The 23,611-nt window shown below is 38.2% G+C and overlaps 2 protein-coding genes and 1 long non-coding RNA gene across 3 annotated transcripts in view; 2 read left to right on the top strand and 1 right to left on the bottom strand.

Annotated features, from left to right (window-relative positions):
- Positions 1–1,698: 1,698 nt before the first annotated feature.
- On the top strand, positions 1,699–6,603 carry rpl35a (ribosomal protein L35a). Its single transcript, XM_082182310.1, has 4 exons — positions 1,699–1,854; positions 1,968–2,120; positions 4,141–4,285; positions 6,538–6,603. Exons 1-4 carry the CDS (start codon positions 1,844–1,846, stop codon positions 6,559–6,561), a joined length of 333 nt encoding a protein of 110 aa, XP_082038436.1. The 5' UTR covers positions 1,699–1,843; the 3' UTR covers positions 6,562–6,603.
- Positions 6,604–8,622: 2,019 nt separating this feature from the next.
- abcc5 (ATP-binding cassette, sub-family C (CFTR/MRP), member 5) overlaps positions 8,623–23,611 on the top strand; it is a 36,209-nt gene continuing 21,220 nt past the window's right edge. Inside the window, exons 1-5 of the mRNA XM_082182148.1 lie at positions 8,623–8,722; positions 10,856–11,045; positions 19,811–19,959; positions 20,711–20,866; positions 22,027–22,171. Of these exons, the coding sequence (XP_082038274.1) occupies positions 10,926–11,045; positions 19,811–19,959; positions 20,711–20,866; positions 22,027–22,171 (570 nt within the window). The 5' untranslated portion in view covers positions 8,623–8,722; positions 10,856–10,925. The remainder of the gene's footprint in view (positions 8,723–10,855; positions 11,046–19,810; positions 19,960–20,710; positions 20,867–22,026; positions 22,172–23,611) is intronic.
- On the bottom strand, positions 14,580–18,096 carry LOC309507860. Its single transcript, XR_014209254.1, has 2 exons — positions 16,419–18,096; positions 14,580–16,340 (listed from the first exon to the last, which is right to left on the bottom strand). It is a non-coding gene; the product is annotated as an uncharacterized lncRNA (long non-coding RNA).

Below are 23,611 nucleotides of genomic sequence, written 5' to 3'. Positions count from 1 at the left end.
TTGTATGTTCAGTGTGATTTAATCTTTACATTTAATATAATTTAGTGACGATGACCATGGGAAATATAATCACTAAAAGTAGTGAAACTTTTAGATCAGTTACATGTGTCATGTTTTAAATCAAATTGCATTTTATTAGTAAGTAATTTTAACATCTTAACTTTAACCCCACTTTTTGAGAATAAATGTGAAAATGCACTATTCAAACTTAAATGGTTGTAATTCAAGAATGCTTTGGAATAGCCTATAGACCTACATTTTTTGGTCTTGTTTTTTAAAAAGACACTCAGCAGATTATTGCTGCTGAAGTGAAAGCAGTTTAAAAAATGAAAGTATGAAAAAGTTATGGAAGTTTATATTTGCTGTAAATCAAATGTACTGTACTAAACGTTTTTATTATTTTTATTATTGTTTTAAGAATGATTTGTCTTAACATTTACATCACTTAAAGAGTGTAACTAGTGAAAGTTAAGGGAACGTTCTTTGTTAGCTGGGAAGAAGGGGGCCGCCAAATGGGAATCTCGTCTAGGTCGCCAAAATGGTAAAAAAACAAACAACCGGCTCTGACTGTGAAACAGGGTTGTAGAAAAACAGTATTTGACAAAATAAGTATTTCCGAACTCATAAAAGAGTAGGCAAAACATACCCGGATGACTACTCCTGGTGAGATTCTGAAATGTGCATATGATGGACACCTTACTATCCCATGAGGCCACGGGAGAGGATTTGTGAATGGCAGTGAACAAGGAGCAATTTTTAATTTATGGAATATCTTTATTTACATTTTCACAACATATTTTGTAATTGAAAACTTATTTAGTGTTATAAATACTGATATCACTAAGAGAAAAGAACTTGCTGAAGATCCAAATGACTAGGCTATAGGCCTAAATAATATTGTAGTAATTAATGCTTGGGCCTTTCTGTGTATTGCACGTCAATATCCTTGTAGATCATGCGAATGTTTATGTGCACATGTCTTTTTGCTCTTTGTTAACATTTTAAGGTATATAAATAAATGTAAAAATATATTTAAAAAACTGATTTGGGGAAAAAGTGATCTATATATCCACTTGTCAGAAAAATACTATAATGTTAAAACTAAAGCAAATTACTTAAAGACATTTTTTTTCAATTATTTATTATTATTATTACTACTACTATATTGTTGGTTTTAATGATTTAGAAGAAACTTAAAAGTGGTATAATGTAGAATCGCATTTAAAACGCTCTAATTTCAGTCAGGCAGATTTTCAGACAGCGTTGCCAACATTTTCCCAGCATTCCTTGCGAGCGGCCTTTTCCTCCATTTTTGATATTGAATCAGGTGAGCATTTTAGAGCTCGTCTTTTAAAATGTGACATTTTAGCCTTATGTGATGTAAAGTAAACCTAGATTTCTACCAGTATTGGTGAAAAATACCAATAAAGTGCATATCCCGCTGAGTTCTGCCATATACGACATAAGATGTTTTAGATTTTAAACGGATTGTTTGAGCCAGTTGGCTCAGGCTAAACTGCTCCGAACTCATTTCTGCACATTACTGTCAAATTTGCTTTCAAAACATAGCAGTTTGTTAATCATTTATGATGTTTACTACGCGTGTTAGCTTGTTTTGAAGACGTAACAATAACTATAAACTACTTACAACTTTGTATAAGAACTTAGCAACTAGCATTGAGGAAGATAAACATGCTTCAGCTCCGATGCTGCTGTGGATATAGTCAATGTAAATGTGAAATCCTTGTCCCGCGAGGAACCACATTTGACTAAATAGTTTTGTTATTATTATTTTGTTTCTTCTTCATTTTAGGTTGTTGGTTAGCCTGGTCAAAGCATCATTATGCCCGGAAGGTAAGGCTTGAAAGCTGTCAGCATTGTTAATATGACGCATAGTTCATTGTGCTAACTATAATGCTTGGCTCATTCACATAGATTAAGATGGTTAACTTTATTCCCCCTCTCAGGCTGTGGAGCAAGGCCATCTTTGCTGGCTACAAGCGTGGCCTGAGGAACCAGCGTGAACACACTGCTCTTCTCAAGCTAGAGGGAGTTTACACCCGCGATGAGGTCGACTTCTACCTGGGCAAACGCTGTGCTTACGTCTACAAGGCAAAAAAGTAAGTAAAGCCATGGTACAGTGTTTATGGGACGAGTGGCACGTGTGAGGAACGGTTTGACTCGATGCTGCAGTCTGTAATATGTTTGTGTGATCATGCTGTCAGTGCTGTGACCAGTGTTGCCAAATCTTTCATGACAAATAAGCAACAGCAGCTTCAAAAACAAGCCCACTGTTTATTATCAATATTCATCAACAAATGAGCTTGCAACATATTAAAATGAAACCACTTGGAGTTTGAAAAGCAAAAACAAAAATCATCAAATTGCTACTAAGTGCGAGGGCACACACTATCCTTCGGTCACCTGTGAGCAGAATAGATTTAGAGATGGAAAAGAACAACGAGAGCTCTAAGAGGGAGCTCTAACGGCCACCTTTTTCCACTATCCACTGTTAGTAGCCTATTAGTACTTTTTATTACAGCCTGTAATGATTAATATATTATGTTAACAAATTAAAATTGGGTCTCTCCTCCCCTACACCATCCATCATCTCCTGTTTCCTCTCCATCCCTGTACATCTGTTGCTGGCATTGTTTGTGAAAATTTACATCTATTAACTAAGGCTACGTTTACACATGGCCGGTTATTTTCATAAACGGACATTTCACCCTCTCCGTTTTCAAAAATAACATCGAGCACACCTGTCAGTTTACAGAAAAGTGTTCGTTTACACTAACCTCTGTATATATGCTGTCAAGATTATGCCAAACCTGTAAGTGGCAGTGTAAAGAGAGGCTCAAGCCCACGTTAGCCAATCAGAATCCCGGAAATAGCAACGAATCGCAAGGTCGCACTTTTGACGCAGGTGCGCGTTCTGTCGCACACTGTGACGTCGGCTGCCTAAAACTCAGTTTTTCTTAGTTTACATGTAAACGTGCAGATGAAGTTTTCCAAAATCTCCACTTTGGCCGGAGTTTTTAGAAGGAATCGGTTTCAGAGGCGAATTCTCCGTTTGCGTGTAAACTAAGGGCACAAATGAAGGGAAATGTCTCCGTTTTTTTTTTTAAATAACCATGTAAACGGGGCCTAACTATCATTCCTGCATTGATTTCCAACGTCACACACCTGCATGATGAATGAGATTTTCCTCCAGTGAGGGGGAGGAGGGGCCACACACTTGTTATTGCACTGATTGGCTGTGAGCAGACAGTGTCAGTGTATTGGAGAAAAGAGCATCCATAAATGTAATAGAACGAAGTTGCTTGTCAGATTTTCCAATCATAAATATATCTTTTTTAATTAGCCCAAAAAACGCAACCTGTAATTGATTTATTTTATATTTTTTACTCGACTTACTGAAAAAAAGATGCAGAAGTTGCGTTTATCAGTGGACTTGGCTGCTCTGGCTCTTAAGTCATTATTCACTTTTATATGAAAGTTGCCATTTATATAGCTAAAGTATTTGACTTTTACTAGATAATCATAGCCTTACGTCTGTATAAGTTGTTTAAAATTTTAAAACGTTGATTTCACAAAAACTGAGCCTGCAATTCAGTCCTATTTCCATCGTAATGTTTTGTCCAATTTCAGTTTTCACAGGATGAATGATGTAGTCAATGATTTTTAATACATGAAATATATGTAATACATCTTCAGTATCAAGAAAAATTCCTTGTAAGCACACTTGGCAATAGACCTTCTGCCTATTCATCTGCTTTAAACATTACAGTCCTCATGATAACTTTCGTTAACTTTACATTAAGTAAATCCACTTCCAAAGCTAATTACTCCTGGACAGCAGCGCTATAGAAATATACAGAGCGAACGCAAAAACGGAAGTTAAAAGACAATATTCTAAAGATGGCGGCGCCCTCGTTTCTCTGGTGCACAAGGTCAATAAAGCTCTTTCTGATTTGGATATATGTATACATAATGGTTTATTATATAATATTAATTGAATAAAAATTAGTCATTCATTAGATATTTTGATCATAATTGATATTTGACTCATTGAATGCAGTGTTTCACATGGAAGTGTCAGATTATGGAAGTAAAATGTGTTCTGTATGTTGTCTGAAGGATCACTGCAACACCTGGTGGTAAACCCAACAAGACACGTGTCATCTGGGGTAAAGTCACACGGGCTCATGGAAACAGTGGAATGGTTCGTGCCAAGTTCAAGAGCAATCTTCCCGCGAAGGCTATGGGGCACAGGATCCGTGTGGTAAGGGTCTTAAAGTTTCTCTCTGGCTTTAAGTATCAATATCTGTCCCTGATTATTGTTTGTGTTGGACAGGTCCATTTTAATTTGCCCACTGTATGCTTGCCTTTATAATGTGGCAATGGTTTAAACTGGGTTCAAGACAGTGCTGGTTTATTATCAATACCTGCCAAAAGTATTGCTGGTGTTCCCCTTAAAGGGGCTTTAATACTGGGCACATTTGCTGCGGTCCGACTGGTGCATTTGCTTTCATCTCGCGTCATCACAAACGTTCACGCCGCATAATAGAAAACAGAATAATATATTCTTTTTTTCTTTATTTGGTGCTATTATGCGCAGCAGCGTAAACGACACTTGGGTTTAATGCATGTGTCGCATGAAGGCTTTGCTTGCAAACGGACCCTTTTGAGTAGTCCATACATTTGCCCCTCTCTGTGCGTATACACTGCAGGCTCACTCTCGCTCGTATCCAAGGTAAATAAACACTATCATCCCTTACATGTTTTATTGAACTAAACACATAGTTATCGGCTTAAACACATGCGCAGGTTAATTTTCTTCCTGAACGAGTGCGCACCCGAGTCAGTGTTGCTTTCACACTCACGTGAATTGTTCCACAGTTCGAGTGCAAACAAACTCAAACCGCATCCTTCAGGTAGTCTGTGGTTCGGTACTCAGGTGCGCACCAGGGTCCTCTTGATAGCTTTCACACTGTGAGAGCACCTTGAGTTTAAATCACTACTGACTTGTTTGTGCATTTGTATATTGCGAAGTTTTACGTTGTGATGCCTCATTAGCTTTATTGTGAAGGGATGTCGTTTAAAGATGCATTAATTCATGTTTATGCAGTGTAATTAACCAGAGAAATTGGAATTTAGGTTAGATATCTAGAATGGAAGAATTTTAAAGTGCTTTTCCAAAATCACTGATTGCAAGAACAGTGAAACTAGAGCAACTTTGACTCTTTGCCTTCCTCTGTGTCACGGTAGGGTTTTTGTAGTTCTCACACACATGGCAGCTTTATTTACTAGTGTAACAAGTAGTGGTGCAACGGATCATCATTGATCCGTGATCCGTTCGGATCAATATCTTCGGTTCGGCACCCACGTGATCCGCGGATTGATTGATGAAAAAAAAGTTGTGCGCATGTTCAGTCCACACACAGCGTGGTCATGGCGAGCGTTATGAACCGCAGAGAGCGTGACGCCTCATTCGCGCCGCAAAACCTCCAGACGTGCGTAAACGCGTCTTTACACTGACTTCACATTGAAATCACTCGCGCCAGACGCTCTATTCGCGTTTGGTGTGAACGCAGCATGGGTGACGGCGAGAGAGAGAGAGAAAGAGTGCCTGCGAGTGCGAGCGAGCAAGGTAATACGTTGTCAAATATGTTTAAACTTAAATGAACTACACAAGTAGTTATGTCTCTTTGTATTAATTTGTCCTGTTATTGACATAGGCCTAATGCGCGTCATTGACAAAATGCGCAACCATAATTCGAATATGTGTTTTTTAGAGGGAATATTCGAACGTCATTTTTGAGCAATTTTGACAGCCCTATATGACAGTGGAAACACATTGCATTGGTCCATGTTTAAAGGAAGGAGATGCCTTTTTATGTTGCACTTTAAGTTGTTTTTCATTAATTATGTTAAAAAGAAGATATTATGCCTTGTGCACTTTAAGTTGATTTTATATATTTTAATTTAACAATTTAAAAGTGTTAATAAAAAAATAAAAAATAAATTTGCTGATCCGAAAAATGATCCGATCCGTGACTCTGATCCGAGAAACGATCCGAACCGTGAGTTTTTTGATCCGTTGCACCCCTAGTAACAAGCACACATGAGAAGGGATTTTGGTCAATCTTTTTATGTGATGTTTTTGCACAAACACACTTTTCTCCTTTTATAATCTGCTTTAAGGGTACGTTTACCCACGGATGTTCTAGATACGAAAAACTTTTTTTAATTTACAGAGACGATAACGGTATTGTTTTCAAAAACTTGCGCTTCGAAACCCGGTTTCAAAAGTTTGCCCCCCGTCCCAAAAAAACGCCATTGTTAATGAACGACCAAAATGCATAAAAGGTTTTCTGTTTGTAGTTGAAAACGGTGTGGTGTAAACAATCCCTATGTTTCAAAAAAGGGGAAGGTGTTGTCCATGCATGTCTTGATGCCAGCTACCCTTGTCTGTTGACTCATTAAAATAAAGTATTGAACAAATTACTAATTTTTTGCTTCTCTTTTTTTCAGATGCTGTACCCATCTCGAGTATAACGTGCTTTTGTGTACAGAAAATAAAAAGAATGATCAAAATTGCTTCTGTGGTCTTTTTTCACAACTTTTTTCTTCAGTTTATAAAGTTTTCTATTCTCTGCAACCACTTTAGAGTATTCCTGCATTTTGCAATTTTTTTTTTCAGTCAAGAAATAATTTGAGCAACACCTGAGAAATGTACAGTTGCGTCAAGCTGGATTTACAGAGGAACTAATGCTTCAGTAGGTTCATTTGTAGAAGAACTGAAAAGAGTGCAATTAAGGGAAACGACAGCTTCCATAATTAACACTTCCTTACTTAGTTCTGCCCCATTTACAAGAACACTTTGTCTGGGTTTATTATAGATCAGTTCTGAATTCAGAAACTCGTACCTGCAGACTCTTATTTCTGCCATAGAAAGATATGGTAAAAGTAGTACGAGCAGTAAACTGGTGTGCGGTAATGCATACAGAAAAGTAAGGCAAGGCAAGTTTATTTATATAGCACATTTCATACACAATGGCAATTCAAAGTGCTTTACATAGAAGAAATTAAAATAATGAAAAGAAATAAGAATAATTAAAACAGTTTAGAAAAATAAAATAAAATACAGTACTTTTAAAAAATAAAAAAGAATATTTATTATAGATCTTTCTTTCAAAGGATTCCCTTAAGACTTAAATCTTTCAACCTTCTTTTAACCTTCAATCTTCTTACGACTTCCATCTATCAACTTTCCTTTAACTTTCTTTTCTCCCTCATTTACTCACACGTTCTTTTCACTTTCTTTAGCACTTTAGCACTGCGTTCACATTCTTTCTCAGACGAAAACTTTAATATCGTCATTTAAATACTGTTCTACTTTCAAACCCACATTAATCACTTTCACATTATCACCTTCTGAGTGGGCATTTACAGTTTCGGGCTAAATGCCCTGCTGACATAGGAGAAATTAAAATAATTAAAAGAAATAAGAATAATTAAAACAGTTTAGAAAAATAGAGTAAAATACAGTACAGTACAAACAGTTGGACGAACAGCGGCACAGTGCTCATTCAGTAAATGCACAGCTAAACAGAAGTGTTTTGAGTCTGGATTTGAATGTGATCACTGTAGGAGCACATCTGATCTCTTCTGGAAGCTGGTTCCAGCTGTGGCTGGCATAATAGCTAAAAGCAGACTCACCATGCTTAGAGTGAACCCTTGGTATTTCTAGCTGATATGATCCTAATGATCTGAGTGATCTGTTCAATGATCAATGATCTGTTCAATGATCAATGATCTGAAGTAGATCTAGAAAGACTGAGGACATTGATTTGTGGGTGAAGATAAACTGTTGAGCTTGTGATTCTAACTTTAATTTTTATCTTAACTGAAATGGTTTTTCAAGTGTAGCTGGGAAGTGGCATTAATAAAATAAGCATTACCACATTTTTAAACGTTGACACATTTTTTGCTTTTTCAGTTTTAAAATTTCAAATGAATTTCTAAATGCATCTAATCCCAGATAGTTTATTCATTGTATGTTTATTTACACTCACATCAAAATTTATATACATTTCTTTATTTCATTGTTTAATGCAGAGGCATTTAACACGCACGCACAATGTTGCTTAGTGCTGAAGATGACCAGAATCTACATTAAATTCATTGATAACGTAACTTTTTTTTTTTATAACTTGTACATCCAGATGTACAGTTATATGGATTATGCTACTGTACAGAACCACTGTATTAGATATTGGAAATACCAATTAAAGGGTTAGTTTGTCTGCAGGTGTAGTTTCCGATGAAACAGTAAACCGAGAGGAAAGATGTCCGCATATTGTGCAGTATCATCATCATCGCACTGTACTTTCTTCTACGGTAAAATTCCATTCCAGAGCCTCAGGCTTATCATCACGTTGCAATACTAGCGTTTGACTGCAGAGGATGCACGTCTCTTTCAGCCGCGCGTTAAGCCCCGCCTATTTACAGAGCGGTGACGCATTCGGTGCGAAGGGAATTGTGGGTGCTGTAGTTCCAACACATCGGCACTTGAACGATGTGAATTTGTAGTAGAATTCCTCTACACTACATTTCCCAGATCGACCTCCATCCGAATCCTTCAAATAGCTGGTTTATAACGAAGTTGTTTTGCTTCATCCGCTGTTGAAGATCCGCAGACCCACCAGAGGAACAGGTATCTGCTGCAATGGACACTTTTATCTTTTATTCTATATGCAAAATGAGATTTATTATAGCATGTTTTGCATGTTTAAGCATCTGTAAATCTGACAGCCTACTTGAAAAAAAAATATTTTAAAATGTAATTCATTTTAACTTAATTTGACATGTCCTGGCAAATGATTATATTGACTCTAAAGAAGATTAAACCAAAAACCAAAAGGCGTCTTTGCGTGTGAATATTGCGATGTTTTTATTGCCAGCGTCTTGCTCGGTGTCTTATATCCTGATGTTGGTGACATCTATTGTCTCAGTCAGTAGTTCTGATGATGCACTAGACGGGATTTTGAAACGCATTAAACTTATGCAGTAGATATTATTATTGATGATACCATGATGTATAATTGTAATCCATGAGACATAGATGCTTACAGAATAAGTGGGGAAATGATCTCTAACAAACGCATTAACGGGATTATTATAACAAGAATGGTATTATTATGGTGTACTCTTGCCATAATAAAAATACTTATATTAACTGATTAGGTAGTGTTCCCCATAGTTTTAGTCTTAAAAAGCCAGTAACTAACGGTTAACAGTTAGATGTCCTTGTTTGAAACCCGTGGGCCGTGTACACGGGTCTGTTGTTTTCAGTCATATTTTCGGGAACTGTTTGTTCTCTTCTGGCTGGAGGAGATGCGAGGCCTATTACACTCAAATAAACAGGATAAATGATTTAAAGCTTTAATGTAGGCATCATTTGTACTTTTATTGTGCCTTCCGAAATGTAGCCATTTGTCAAAGCGTAATATAATATTCGCCAAATAAATGTCGCTCTCACTCTAAATCAATCAATGTATTGATGTTTATATTCATTCACGGCATCGTCATGATTGTTCAAATATTGGCCGTGTTCCAAAATCTAGTGAGCTGCCTGTTTAGTCAACATGATAAAGTAGCAATTTTTTGGGCATCATAGGCGGGGGAGTCACGTGATCCTGTCAAGAACTTGTCCGGACATATCGCTTAAAAGAAAGAAGTAATATACAATATTTTGCCTAAAGGAAATAAAGCCTATTTTTAGCACTGCTAAGATGTTTTGCATTATGACATCGTTACATAAGAATTGAGCACATTTCCCTCTGATTTTCATTAGTGTAATGCGATAAAATAAAGTTCTCATTACTATAATGTGTAAAAATACGTGTCTACATAGTTTTTATTCATACATCATGACAGTATTTGTTGTACTGCCGTTCATTTATGCTTATTCAAATTAAATAAATTGTGTTATTTTAACTGTATCACAGTAAAATGGCTAATGGGAATTGCGAAACGTCTGGATGTATTACAGTCATGATTATTTTGTGGAGAAAATAAAGTATATACAAAGAAATTAAGTCCATTTGTTTTGACTTTGGGTCAAAATGTGATGTTTAGGGCTGCCACGATTTTACTCGATTTTAAAAAGTCGATTGCAATTTACCCGTGTCGAGTTACCGGAAAAATACCAGAAGTAGCTCATTCCACGGACGAGAATCCATGAACCGGATTATGGATTGGTGGATTATTTCCACAAAAAATTAACTGATTACTCGGATCAATCATCAAAATAATCGACTGATTACTCGATTGTCAAAATAATTGTTAGCGACAGCCCTAGTGATGTTTTGTAAAATTCACCAAGGCATGCACAGAGTCTGGCCAAAAATAAGATCTAGGTAGGCGGCTGACTATGGTTTCAGACAACTAAACATTACTGGAATTAATATTGGACAGTCTGACCAGTTATAAGTTTGTCCATACAATTGAAGTCAGTGGGGTCCAAAACAGCATTGTTGGACTATATTGCCTTGTATTGTATGGATGAAAAAACACTGAGACATCTTCTTTTGTGTGACAAAAAAGTCTTATAGGTTTGACATGAGGGTGTATAAATGGTAACAGGGTTTTTATTTTTGAGTGAGCTGTGCCTTTAACATTTAAAGGCTATAATTTACCCACAACAATGCCATCCTGTCAGACTTCAATGGTAGACTTAAATGGGATAAAAGGGGATTTGCGCATATAATGTGCTCGATCAATGCTGACTAAATAAGAGTAACATTTCCATTCATGTTAATAACCACCTCTTCTCTCATCTGCTTAGATTTGGTGACTTTGACAAGATAAAGATCAGAGTTGAAGCAACAAAAGCGCTCCTATGTTGGTACAAGAAGATGAAAGGACATGATTTGGGAAAGGACTGTCTGGCATCTGGTTCTGCGTACAGGGCCGTATCGTCCAGAGACGCCTTACCCGGACCTGAAGAGGACCATTACGAGCTGTCTAAAGTGCAGGTTAGTCCGTCAAATGCATGCCATTTATTGAGCTTTTGATTGGAAATCAAATGTTTGAAATTAGTTACCTTCTTTTGAACTTCAAATCGTGATACAAAACACCATACAAACAAGCATTAAAATATAACACACACAATACAGCCTCTCAGCTCTAAGAAATGCAATCAATTCTTACTTGTAAAGATTCCATTTAAGAAAAAATGCTGGAACCAATTATTTTCATGACCTTTTTATCATTAATTCTTGGACCAAAGCTCTTTGCCTTAAAGTGCGGTCAAGTTCATTGTTGCTCGGTGAAAATTAAATTCGCTGGCGTAATCCAATAGGAATCTGCGCAATCAGGAGTTTCGCGTGAGGGCGAAAGATTTTGCCATGCAGACGTCGCTCATTTTCAAGTCGGCCGCACAAATCTGCCACGTTGACCAACACAAAGGTTTGAAAGTGACTTCTGTGTGAATGGCATTTTGCAGAAATTTCGTTAATGTGATCATACCTTTCAGAAGTTTTAAAGGAATCATTAAAGGACCGAAGTTTTTAGGTGGAATCCGACTCTTGAAATTCCTTGCAAGTTTCCATCCTGATATATTCTCCTCTTCACATTTACTCAAGCACTTTTGAAAACACCCTCCTGACCCCTAAATATATTGCATGCAGAGTTTTCAAATTGCAGTATTAAACACGATAATACTCTGTTGAAGATTGATTCAGTTTCTGTACTAAGGGATTTCTGGACTGTGGTTCTGACAACCTGTGATGTTTTCCCAAATATGTGCAAGTCATGTGTTGGCTGAGATAGTTCACCCAAAAAAAGAAAATTCATGTTGATCCAAACCTTATGTCTTATGTGGAACAGAAACAAAAAATATTTCGTAAATGTTTGTCCTTACAATTGAAGTCAGTGGGACAACAATGACTTTTATTGTATGGACCAAAAAAAAAAAAAAAAACCCAGGAATATCTACTTTTGTGTGACAAAAAAACCTTACAGGTTTGGAACGACACGAGGGTGAATAAATGGTAACAGGGTTTTAATTTTTGAGTGAACTGTGCCTTTAACATTGCAGCTGTTGTTTGTTCGTATAGGTAGCCGCCAAGCCCTTTGTGTTTGTTTTGTCTGTTGCTCTCCTGCCGTCAGCATTTGTCAGCATGCTAAGAGAGAGTCCTGTACTGCCCACAATTTTCTTTGTCTTTTTTTGTCAAGCTACCTTTCTCTCTCTCTCTCTCTCTCTGTATCTCTCAGCCACTCAGTACATCACTAGGGATGCCGTGTGTGTGCAGTGATTGGCTGCTCACCCTGTATTTAGAAGCTGGGTCTGTTTACATAATCTAGACCCACCTATTTTGGCACTGACAGCCAATTGCAATCCTGAGTTCCGGTGATGCGTGCAGCAGCCTTGCCTGCTGATAGGCTAAAGACCACCTCAGCGCTCAGGCAAGCTGTGTGTGTTTGTGCAACGTGAGTGTGTTAGAGGGACATGGGAAGAAGAGCAGCGAGGACGGGAGGGGAGGGGGACATCCTGCACGTGCTGAGGAGCATTGCAAAACGCTTCACGCCAGGCTTCTCTCATTTATCTAATCCAGCCAGACATGCCAAATTCTTCACCGTCTTTCTTAGGGTTTTTTTGTAGCGTAAGGCTTACCTCAAGGCACTTGAACATGAATGTTACATAAATAATGTGATGCATTGCATTGTTGTGTAAGTGGCGTGGCGCACACTAAAAAAATACGTTTAGTAATTTACTATCTGTCCATTTCTTTACTTTTGTGGTTTCCAGTCGCTGAGCTGTCGTTCTCAGTGTGTCTTTGGTTTCTAGATCTTTCTGTGCTTGTTTCCTCATTGCATTCTGATCAGTTCTAGATAACGTTTTTTTTTTTTTCTCCAAGCCTGTTTCCCATGAGAGCTTGTGACAGAAATACTAAAGCTGGGCTGATTCATGGGGCGGCTGGCTGAGAAGAAGAAAATTAGCTGTGTGTATTTCTGCATGTTTTCTCTGCCCCTTTCTGTCAAAAACGTACTATATGTGATCCTGGACCACAAAACCAGTCACAAATAGCACGGGGATATTTGTGGCAATAGCCAACAATACATTGCATGGGTCAAAATTATAGATTTTTCTTTTAGGCCAAAAATCATTAGGATATTAAGTAAAGATCATGTTCCATGAAGATATTTTGTAAATTTACTACTGTGAATGTATAAAAATTATATTTTTGTGAGTGAATGCCGCACAATCGCGAACATACATTTACAACTTTAAAGGCGATTTTCTCAATGTTTCGATTTTTTTGCACCCTCAGATTCCAGATTTTTAAATAATTGTATATTGGCCAAATATTGTCCTATCATAACACACCATACATCAATGGAACTCTTATTTCTTCATGGGTGCTGGTGCTGATCAATTTAAAGAAATTGATCATAGACATCTGTGAATGTGAAATCTGCAGCTAATATATTTGACATGAAACTTGCTCCCAGTGCTTTAAACCCTCGTAACGCTTCAGTATCTTACTAAAGATAAACGGATCCGCTCTTAAAATCTGCGTCATTGAGGGTAATCGTCTGTTAATGCTTGAAACAATCAAACCCTTTTCAGCTCATGATTGTGACATGTTAATGTTGTAAAATGTGAACTATATTTGACATTTAAAAATAAAAGTTAGCATTAAACTGCATTTGCTAGTACTTATACTTTTGTAATGTGTTATATTTCCAAGTGCATCGGCATATTCAACTAGAAAAATGGTTTGGTTTTTATTCATGGGGAACTGCTTTAAGTGTATAAGGGGTTGCTTTATACTAGAGTGGTGGCAGATCTGAGTGATTGTGGAGAACTACTCATCTCTTCTGCTAGTATCCTTTTTTTGTGGAGGAATGCGACATGGAAGCTAAACATCGAGTTTTATGCTAGTCACCCCAATTTTAATTAAATGAATAAAAGCGCTTTGTTCTTTTAGACATGAGCAGCTTATGATCTGTTGGTGTTTTCAGTGACTCGGTTTGCAGTAAATGCTGCTCCACATGAACATCTGCTGCTGCTCTGAGTTTGGTCACTTTACCGTGCATTTGGGAACGCAACATGCACCAAACTTCTTCACAAATTAGTAGTGAAAACTGCTTTTCAACAAAAAAGAGAAGCTTTCAGGACCCCTGCGGTTTTCTGTAAAAAATAAAAGGTTGTATGGTTTAACGGTTGAAAAAGTAGAAATGAAGTCATTTTATTATTTTTCTGAAATACTAGAATTATTTTTTAATTAAGTTAATTAAAGGCTTTTTACTTCACCACATGAGTGCCTTGGAGTATTTTGTCTTCATAACTAGAATTTTATTTTACAGTCAAATATTATAATAGTAATATTTCTTATTTCTTATTTTGTCTAGTATATTATTATTTAATATTAGTAGTAGTAATATTAATAATAATAGGCTTAGTATTATTATTATTACTTTATAGATGTATTGATATATAATCACAAACTTTTGGCCAAATTGTGCAGCCCTACGAACAACCACAGCAAACCTGAATTGTTTAAAAAAAAATCATTTTATCAGGGAAATGTCAGGGTTATGTTTAGTTTCTTGTGTTTTGTTGTTATTCTCCTTGTTCCCGTTTACCTGTGTTCTGTTTTCCTGGTTAGTTTCCTCAGTTGTTTATTAGTTCCACACTCCTGTTTCAGTTCAGCTTATTACCTCTCCCCATTAAAGGGATAATTCACCCAAAAATGAAAATTAGCCCATGATTTACACCCACTCTAGTCATCCTAGGTGTATATGACATTCTTCTTTCTGACGAATACAATCGGAGTTATATAAAAATATGTCCTGGCTCCTCCAAGCTTTATAATGGCAGTGAATGGCCATTTAGGCATAAGTGGAATCCTTATGTTCGTTTGGCCAGAAGCTAGTTATTTTACTTTATAAAGTTTTAAATATGGATATTTTTCTTACACAAACATATGGCTTCACTTCAAAAGGCCTTTATTAACCCCCCGGAGCCGTGTGGATTACTTTTATGATGGATAGATGCACTTTTATGATGGATAGATGCACTTTTACGGACTTCAGAACTGAAACGGCCATTCACTGCCATTATAAAGCTTGGAAGAGCCAGGACATTTTTTATATAACTCCGATTGTATTTGTCTGAAAGAAGAATGCCATATACACCTAGGATGACTTGAGGATGACTAAATCATGGGCTAATTTTCATTTTTGAGTGAACCATCCCTTTAAGCCCTGAGTTCTTTCTGTTCAGTATTCGGTCTCGTTTGCATTTATGTGTTGTGGTTGTAAATCATTTCCTAGTTATTCTCCTGCGTGTTTCTCTTGGTTTTTGTTTAATAAAAGGGACTATTGTGAACTTTCCATCGTCGTGTGTTTTGATTAAGCCACACACCCTGCGAAGGAACCAAGAACAGATTACGAACAGAGCAGGCCAAACCAAGAACAGAGCTGGCCGTTCGCCTGCCCTGTTTAGAGGAAGGGAATAATAATCTCGAGGACCACACCAGTGACTTTCTACACCTGGCATACCAATTTCCCTGACCGCTCCCTGTGTATTTTTCGAACAAGCCTTAATGAGTGGTGTAAGGCACGTCTACCTGGTGTTGGTCCTCGAGAGGTGTGGAGTGGGTGCTGGTTAACAGTGGATCGGTTTTCCCCGAGGAGTACATCACCAGCCCCACTCTGAGCGGAGCGAACTCCTGAGCCCACCACAGACTGAGACCCGAGCCTGCCGTGATGAACGAGCCAGATTGAAAGACTGAGCCATCCATCGCCCCAGAGCCCGAACAACACAGTGAGTCTGACCAGGTGTGTGAGCCGGCAACATCATCCCACCCCGATGGCTGCTCATGGTGGACGAGGGAATGGAGGAAAGCCCTGCCTACACTACCGCCGCCGAGGGTGAGCTGTTGCTGGCCTCTGCAGAAGTTTATGAATTAGAACAGCTCCAAGTCTCCTTCGCATCCAGAGATCCCACCCAGCCTCCCTCTCCCACCTCCTCTTCAAAATCCAGCCAGTCTGTCGGCCCTTCTCAACTGGTTCCCTTCAGCTCCTCCTTTGTCTACTCCACTATGCTACATGGATGTACCTCAGATCTTCCAGTCACCAGCTCCGCCTAGTCAAGAGGATCCCCGAAACCACCGAGCCCATCGTTCCACCCTGGCTCAGTCCACTGGCACCCATCGCTCCACCTTGGCTCAGTCCACTGGCAACCATCGCTCCACCTCGGCTCAGTCCACTGGCAACCATCGCTCCACCTCGGCTCAGTCCACTGGCAACCATCGCTCCACCTCGGCTCAGTCCACTGGCAACCACTGGCACCCATTGCTCCACCTCGGCTAAGTCCACTCTGGCACCCATCGCTCCACCTCAATGATCATTGCTCTGTCCCAGAGTCATCGATGTCGCATGGTCTCGTCGGCTCTTCGTCTACTCCAGGGTCTCCATTTCCTTCACCTCCGTCTCCGTCCATCATCACCCTAGTTTCGTCAGCCTAGTCTCCACCATGGCTCCTCCCTCTCTCGACTCCGCCGTGGTCTATCATCCTGGCTGTGCTCTAGGTTCCCAACTGGCTCTTCCTCCTCTACTCCCACCATCATCTCCGCCTTGGTCTCTCCTGCCAGATTCAGATTCCTGCCATTCACCTGCTCCACGTCCTCCTCCGGAGCCTCCCCCACATTCCCTCCATCCCTCCTCAGTTGGACTATTATATTTACTGCGCGAGGACTTGATTCCTGGATGGGTGTGTAATGTCAGGGCTTTGTTTAGTTTCTTGTGTCTTGTTGTTATTCTCCCTGTTCCCGTTTACCTGTTTTCCTAGTTAGTTTCCTTGGTTGTTAATTAGTTCCACACTCCTGTTCCTGTTCAGCTGATTACCTCTCCCCATGTAATTAAGCCATTTCTGTTCAGTGTTCGATCTCGTTTGCATTTATGTGTTGTGGTTGTAAGTTATTTCCTAGTTATTCTCCTGCATGTTTCTGTTGTATTTTCTTTAATAAAAAGAACTATTGTGAACTCTCATCGTTGTGTGCTTTGTTAAAGCCACACACCTCGTGACTAGAATATTGCAATTAGATATTTTTTTCCTTCAAATCGTGCAGCCTGCTCAAAAGCAGTTGAATTGGGCCCCCATTAATTCACTGTGTTAAGAGGAGATTTTCAAAAAGTTTCCTTTTTATAACTATACTGTAATAACTATACTTATTCCATTGTCTTAACTCTTTCCCCGTCATTGACAGAATTTTCTGGCAATCCATGTTTTCACAGTTATATGGTAGGGGGCGCTATTATGCATCTTCAGAAAGAGTACAGAATCTCCGGATCAAAACACAGGCGAAGAAGCAGCAGAAACAAGTGATAGAAGCATTGCCTAAACACATGTAAAATAACACGATCATCAAATATTAAACGGCATATAAATCAAAACTACCTAATGTTCCTGAATGAAATGTCGACCCAGGACGAGGCATAGGACTGTGAAGCTTTGGGGGTGTTGATGGACTCGATCTACTCCATCCATGTTTTGATCATCATTCAGAATCCGATCCAGGCGTAGTCTTTGACAAAAATGCTAAATATATATTTATTCATTTTTAATGAACTTACCCACAAAATCAAGTGAAAAAAATAAAATAAAAAAAGAATGCATGAAGAGTAATGTTTTGGTTTGTTTGCTTGTTTAAAAGCAGAGGCTAAGTTCTTTCTTTTGATATATTGCATATTTAGATATTCATACAACAAAATATACTGGGGATCATTTTAAGTTTTGCGAAAATGGTCAAAAATGATTGCGCTGGCTGGCAACGCTGGCAGGGAAAGTGTTCATTTGTGTTCATTTGTATTTACTGTTGAAAACCATGAAACATTCAATAAGACGAAGGATGCATTATGTACAAGAGTATCCTGAAACAATGCAGAAATGGCTGTTTGACTATTGGTTCATACAGTTTTCCCTGCCTGTGTGTTCTGTTCTTGATGTCTATTAGATGTTTTATATATATATATATATATATAAACTAATGCTAACAAATGGATCTTATTGTAAAGTGTTACCATATATATTTTTTTTCTCTTTATGGTAGATTGTTGTAGATTAGTAGCTGACTTCAGTTGGGCGTAGTTTGTTTGATGATATCACTAGCGATGTTTGAAGATTCCCATCCTGTGAGGCTTTAAAGTACATGCTGTTCCCTTTAGGGGGCTAATCCGGCTGGCTTTTTCTGCCTCCCTGGGTTTTAAAAGATTTTAGCGTCTGCCTTTGCTTACACACACATATAAACAGACACACACTCTGCCTGCTCAGAACACTTATCCTGGATGTCAGCAGAATACGCCACAGTACTCGTCACCAAGGGCAACGGCCCATATAATAGGCTGTTGTCTCAGCTGGCTGCGGGCAGCACACACTTTATTGTTGTCTGGCCTGCAATAAAATATTTTTTATTAGAGTGGTCATTGGCACATGTCACAGTGTGTAATTGCACGTGGGGTCAAGTGCATTTGATTAAGGCAAGACACTACAGGCGAAACCACTGTTTTTATTTTTTCTTGCACTGGTCAGTTTTGATATTTTGGGCTATTTTGCTTCCATAACATGTCTTATTTCAGACTAGTGAAAAGAAAACATCCAAAATACACATTTAAGTGTTTATAGTATTACACTTTATCTATTTGCGTCTGTAGATTTCAGTTTGCATTTTCTTTCATTCGCCTGATTATATATTTATTTATATAAAATATGGTTAAAATGTTTTTGTTTTTTTTCTGGCTGTTGACAGTATTTTCTGATTTATGTGATAAAAGTGATACAAATAAATATCCAAAACCCCCTCTGTAAAAATCTTTATCTCCTAAAGATTATGTAAACAAAATTAAACCTATCTTAATGAATGCGTGTCTAATTCGATAATGCCTCATTTTCACATTTAAAGACACCATGAAATCTAAATGGACAATTCTTGTTTTTTTATGGAATATTTTTTTATAGAATAAGTTATCAAAATAACTTCCCCTCCGTCTTGCAGCGACATGACTTCTCTTCTCTGATGATGTGTTTATTGGTGCGAGGAACAACCTGTCACTCACATGACATCGACCAATAGAAAACCACAACCATCCAAAGTCCTGCCCCACAATTTATTTTTTATTTTTTCAAGAAACTGTTTAACTCGAATATAAGTCACAATATAACAACTTACGTTTTTAATGACTTTAAACATAACATTTAACAAAACTTATAATACAAAACAGTTGTGTAAATGTTCTGATTAATCAGCTGGGGAAAGTATGGTAATGTCTCTTAGTTAAAATGTTTACTCTATTCACCTGTATTGTCATGCCTTAAACAGTCTTCTAAACTATTTTGGCAGTAATTTGTTAAGGCAAAACACATGACTTAAACATATGTAAACAATTATGGTCTTCGTCAGCTGTCTGTGTTTAAAGCCGCGTGCAGCACGAGACTGGAGGTTCCTTCCTTCCCATACTGAGGTGGTTTTTACCCTAGGAATTATTGGACGTTATGTGTTGCATGGTTTCAGGAGTCTGTCTGGTTTCCTTCCTCTGTTTTTTTTTTCCGCTGATGATATTTGATCTTGCCCAATACATGCTGACAAACAGGTCTTCTTTCATTTCCTGTCATAATGTTTTTGCATTGTCACATCTTTCCATGGAAAAGTGCTGAAATGCAATGAATGCATTTAAAAACAAAACAAAACAAAAACTGGAAGCTAAACACCTGATCTACTGACGTTTCTCCCAGGATGCTTTTGAAACGGCAGCGAGAGCTGAGGGCGGCCTCTCATTGGATGGCGGCAATGCAGCTGACGCAAAAGAGTTGGAGGACGAAGTCGGGAGAAGCAAATACCACCACAGTGTCGGTGTGCTCAAGCCCATCCGCTCCACCAGCAAGTACGTACTAAGTTACTGAATGGTAACACTGTCCGTTTCTAAATGCTTTTGAAAGTCAGTCTTTCAAATGTTAAAAGCTCAGTAAACCTGAGAAAGGGGATGCCAATAGAAGTTATAGTTACATAAAGACACCACATAAATCATAGCCAAGAAAACGAATTATTAAAACCTTATCTTATTTGTAAAATATTAAGTTTAGACTGGCCAAAAACAACTGAACCGAACAATTGTAAAATAAACTAGCTTTTGTTTGCGCAGATGTTCTCAAACTTTCTGAAATATCGACTATTTATAAAGGGAGAATAACAGAATTGAGCAATTTTAGAAACTACTACATAAAGTGAAACCATAATGCTAATTTCAAGTCTCAATAGTGATTTGCACTGAAGAATCTTAGAATAGAAAATTAACTTTTTGATTCTTGAGTGCAAATCACCATTGAGGTTTGATGCAAGTTACATGGATTCATGCTCCAAAATTAGACACAGGAGATGAGAGAGCTCAGTATGGACTTCTTTGTTGAGTTTCAACAAAAGCAACATTTGGGTAAAAAGCTCTATTAAAATGTCACGGTGCAGTGATTCAGTTCAAATACAGTTTCACGAGAATAGATTGTGTATACTGTATATACACTGTGTCCCTGAGAAAGGCACATAGGACTCATTCTGGGTGGCCCTAATAAAATTGGTTATAAAAAGTACAGATTAGGGACTAATCCATGTCTCTTGTCTGTTTCTCATTGTCATCACAGGTATCAACATCCAGTGGACAACGCCGGCCTCTTCTCTTTTATGACATTTAATTGGTTGACCTCGTTGGCTATGCTGGCCCATAAGAAGGGTCAGCTGTTTCTGGAGGATATATGGGCTGTGTCACAGTTCGAGAGTTGTGAGACCAATCGTCGCAGGTCAGTACTGATATGTCCCATCAAAGCACTCATCCAACTAAAATATATGTTATTCAGGCCCAGCAGGGGCAACCTCTTCATATAGTACTATGGTGTTACCAAAGTGGTTATACCATGGTACCAATACCATAGATACAGTAGGGCTGGGTAATTGATTCAACATCAGGTACAGTACATGTCAACTATACAGGGGACCCTGTCAGTTGATGCATAGCTAAGATTAAAGTTAACAACAGAATCCTAATTATTAAGTTCAGTTGCTATGTATTCAGTTGTGAGCTGTAAAGAAACATTTCAATTTCACATAACAATTAGTTTTTTTTTTTCTACTTGTTGAAATATAAACATTTCAGACATGAAAACTCTCAAGTAATTTTGACATTTTAATGAGCATGTCAGTGGTAATGTATTTGGACTGGGCAGATTAGATCTGTCACGCATGCTGCGGCAAAGCAAGTATGAACTCGCTACTGCTTCTAGATGTAGAGACACGCTGCTGTGTTCATGCAGGATATGCTGCTGTTGCATGTATATGCGTACATAAATCCTGTAGCCGATTTAGGCAGGTGGAGCTGGGGGAGGTGGAGGGTTTCAGAGGAACTCTGAACATGTAGGAACATGCCTACAGCGAACACTGAACCAGACTATTTTAAGTTGAGCAAGCAATCTCGTTTGCAGAATCAGCAGAGGCCAATCAGCTTGTGTCATGTGGTAATCGTGTGATTGCTGGCAGATTGCAAGTAAAGGACCTATCAGCACGCGCCATCTAAAGTTTCATGACTGAACTAGATATCTAAATTGTGACTGTCATAGAAACTTGTTTTCATGGGAGATTTATTCAAATAAACATTAAATAATCAAGACATCACTAACAAGTTAAGTAAAAATATAATGAATATGTAATATAGTGCATTTATTTAGCAAAATGCTTTTCTCTAGAGTTATTTTTTTAATTGACTTTATTTTCCTGAGGTAAATGATACGTTAAGTAACATTGCTTATAAACTTTTTTTATTGTCTAATGTCTTCAACTTGAAACTGTCAAATCAAATGGTTTTGCATTGGTACTTCTTGGCACTTTTGTTAGTGCTAAATGGACCTGGAGCCAGGCCTGATGTCATTGGTAGATGCGTTACATATGAACACCTTCATTTCCACAGGCTGGCCGGGTTGTGGGATGAAGAAATCAGGACACGAGGGGAGGGGGCGTCTCTTCGTCGTGTGGTCTGGCATTTTTGCCGCACGCGTCTGCTGCTGTCCATCCTCTGCCTCATGGTTACTCAACTCGCAGGCTTCAGTGGCCCAGTAAGTAACACCATCTAAGCTCTGTTGTGTCTTTCTGGTGTCTTTTCTTCTTCTCCCTCTGTCTATCTCTCCCACTCTTGCTCTGTCTTTCTCTATCTGTCTATGTGTATTATTAGCTTTGTAGATCCACCTATCAAATACCTGCCCCCCCTCAAATGCTCAGGTGAGTGTTCAGATGGGGAATTGAAGGTGTTACTGTGTTACATTGTCACTGGGCATCAGAACTGATCTGCTTGACATCTGTGATGTTTCCAGTGTGGCTCCTAAAACCATTTGACAATTAGTGCTATTTATAAAGTGCCTTAATGATGACTTGTGCCAACAACACCAAAAGAGTATTACGACTTTTCCGCTCCTTTTTGCCAAATAGTTAGACTTTCTCGTCATAAAACTTTAATAATTGAGAGGTTACGGTGTAATATTATTCAAGTATGTCATTTCTACGCCACTAACGGCACCAAATGGACCTGCAAATCTTTTTGAGCTGCCCAGCCGGACGTACCGACATTAGCTCATCCAATAGAGTGCAACAGTCGGTAGAAACAATAACTTATAAACCTTTAAAGACAGACCTACTGTGAGCTCTGATTGTAAATGCTTTTTAGCCACCCGTTCGCATTATTTCAATGAATTTTTAAATAATAATTGTGTTTAACATCTTCATTTGTGGTGAAAAACTACATTACCCATGATGCTGTACAGAAAATTCCACCAATCAGAGAGTTTCGGTGAGCAAATTGCGCCTAAACCTCTTGCAGGGAATGCCCACTCCCACGAAACACATCGAATGATGTAATCGAGTCTGATGCTGTCCAATGTATGTAACTTAAAATATATAGTTTCTCTAGATATAATCAATAACTTGAAGTGAATCATTTTAAATTTGATTGTCATTCGCAGTGCTTCATGGGATTGTAGATCTTTCCCTTACTAAAGCTTTAAAGTTTACAGTCTTGTAACTTTGTAATGTTGTGTATCATCTCATAGCTGGTTGTTTCAGGTCACAAAAACGTTTTTTAAAAATCCCTATGGGAAAAATGAATGGAAAAATACTTCCAGAACAAACACTGCTAAAAAAGTATGTGGCCAATAATAGACTTTTTGGTTTAAGTTAGAGGCGGGACTAAAGTATTTTTCAGTTCTGCTTGGTGCTGCCAGTTGTGTAGAAGTGACACACTTCACCTCTAATCAAGTCTAATAGTTAAGGCCAAATGATATTAATCTTAACCGTCCTGTAATTTTAAGAAAGTTAAAGATAAATGACTCAGAGCTTAGTCATCACTTACAGTTCCAAGAGTTTCAGTTCCAAAAACAACAACAAATTGATTACCCATGATGTTAAAAAAACTGCTGCTCTATGCCTGTGAAAGTTTCTGTTTGTCTGTTGCCTTCCAGGTACCAGGTGTTTTATATATGTGGTGCTATTATCATCGAGTAGAT

This window comes from Leuciscus leuciscus, assembly GCF_965113295.1.
Source record: "Leuciscus leuciscus genome assembly, chromosome: 10".
NCBI classification, from domain to species: Eukaryota; Metazoa; Chordata; class Actinopteri; order Cypriniformes; family Leuciscidae; genus Leuciscus; species Leuciscus leuciscus.
This window is presented reverse-complemented; position numbering and strand designations above follow the sequence as displayed.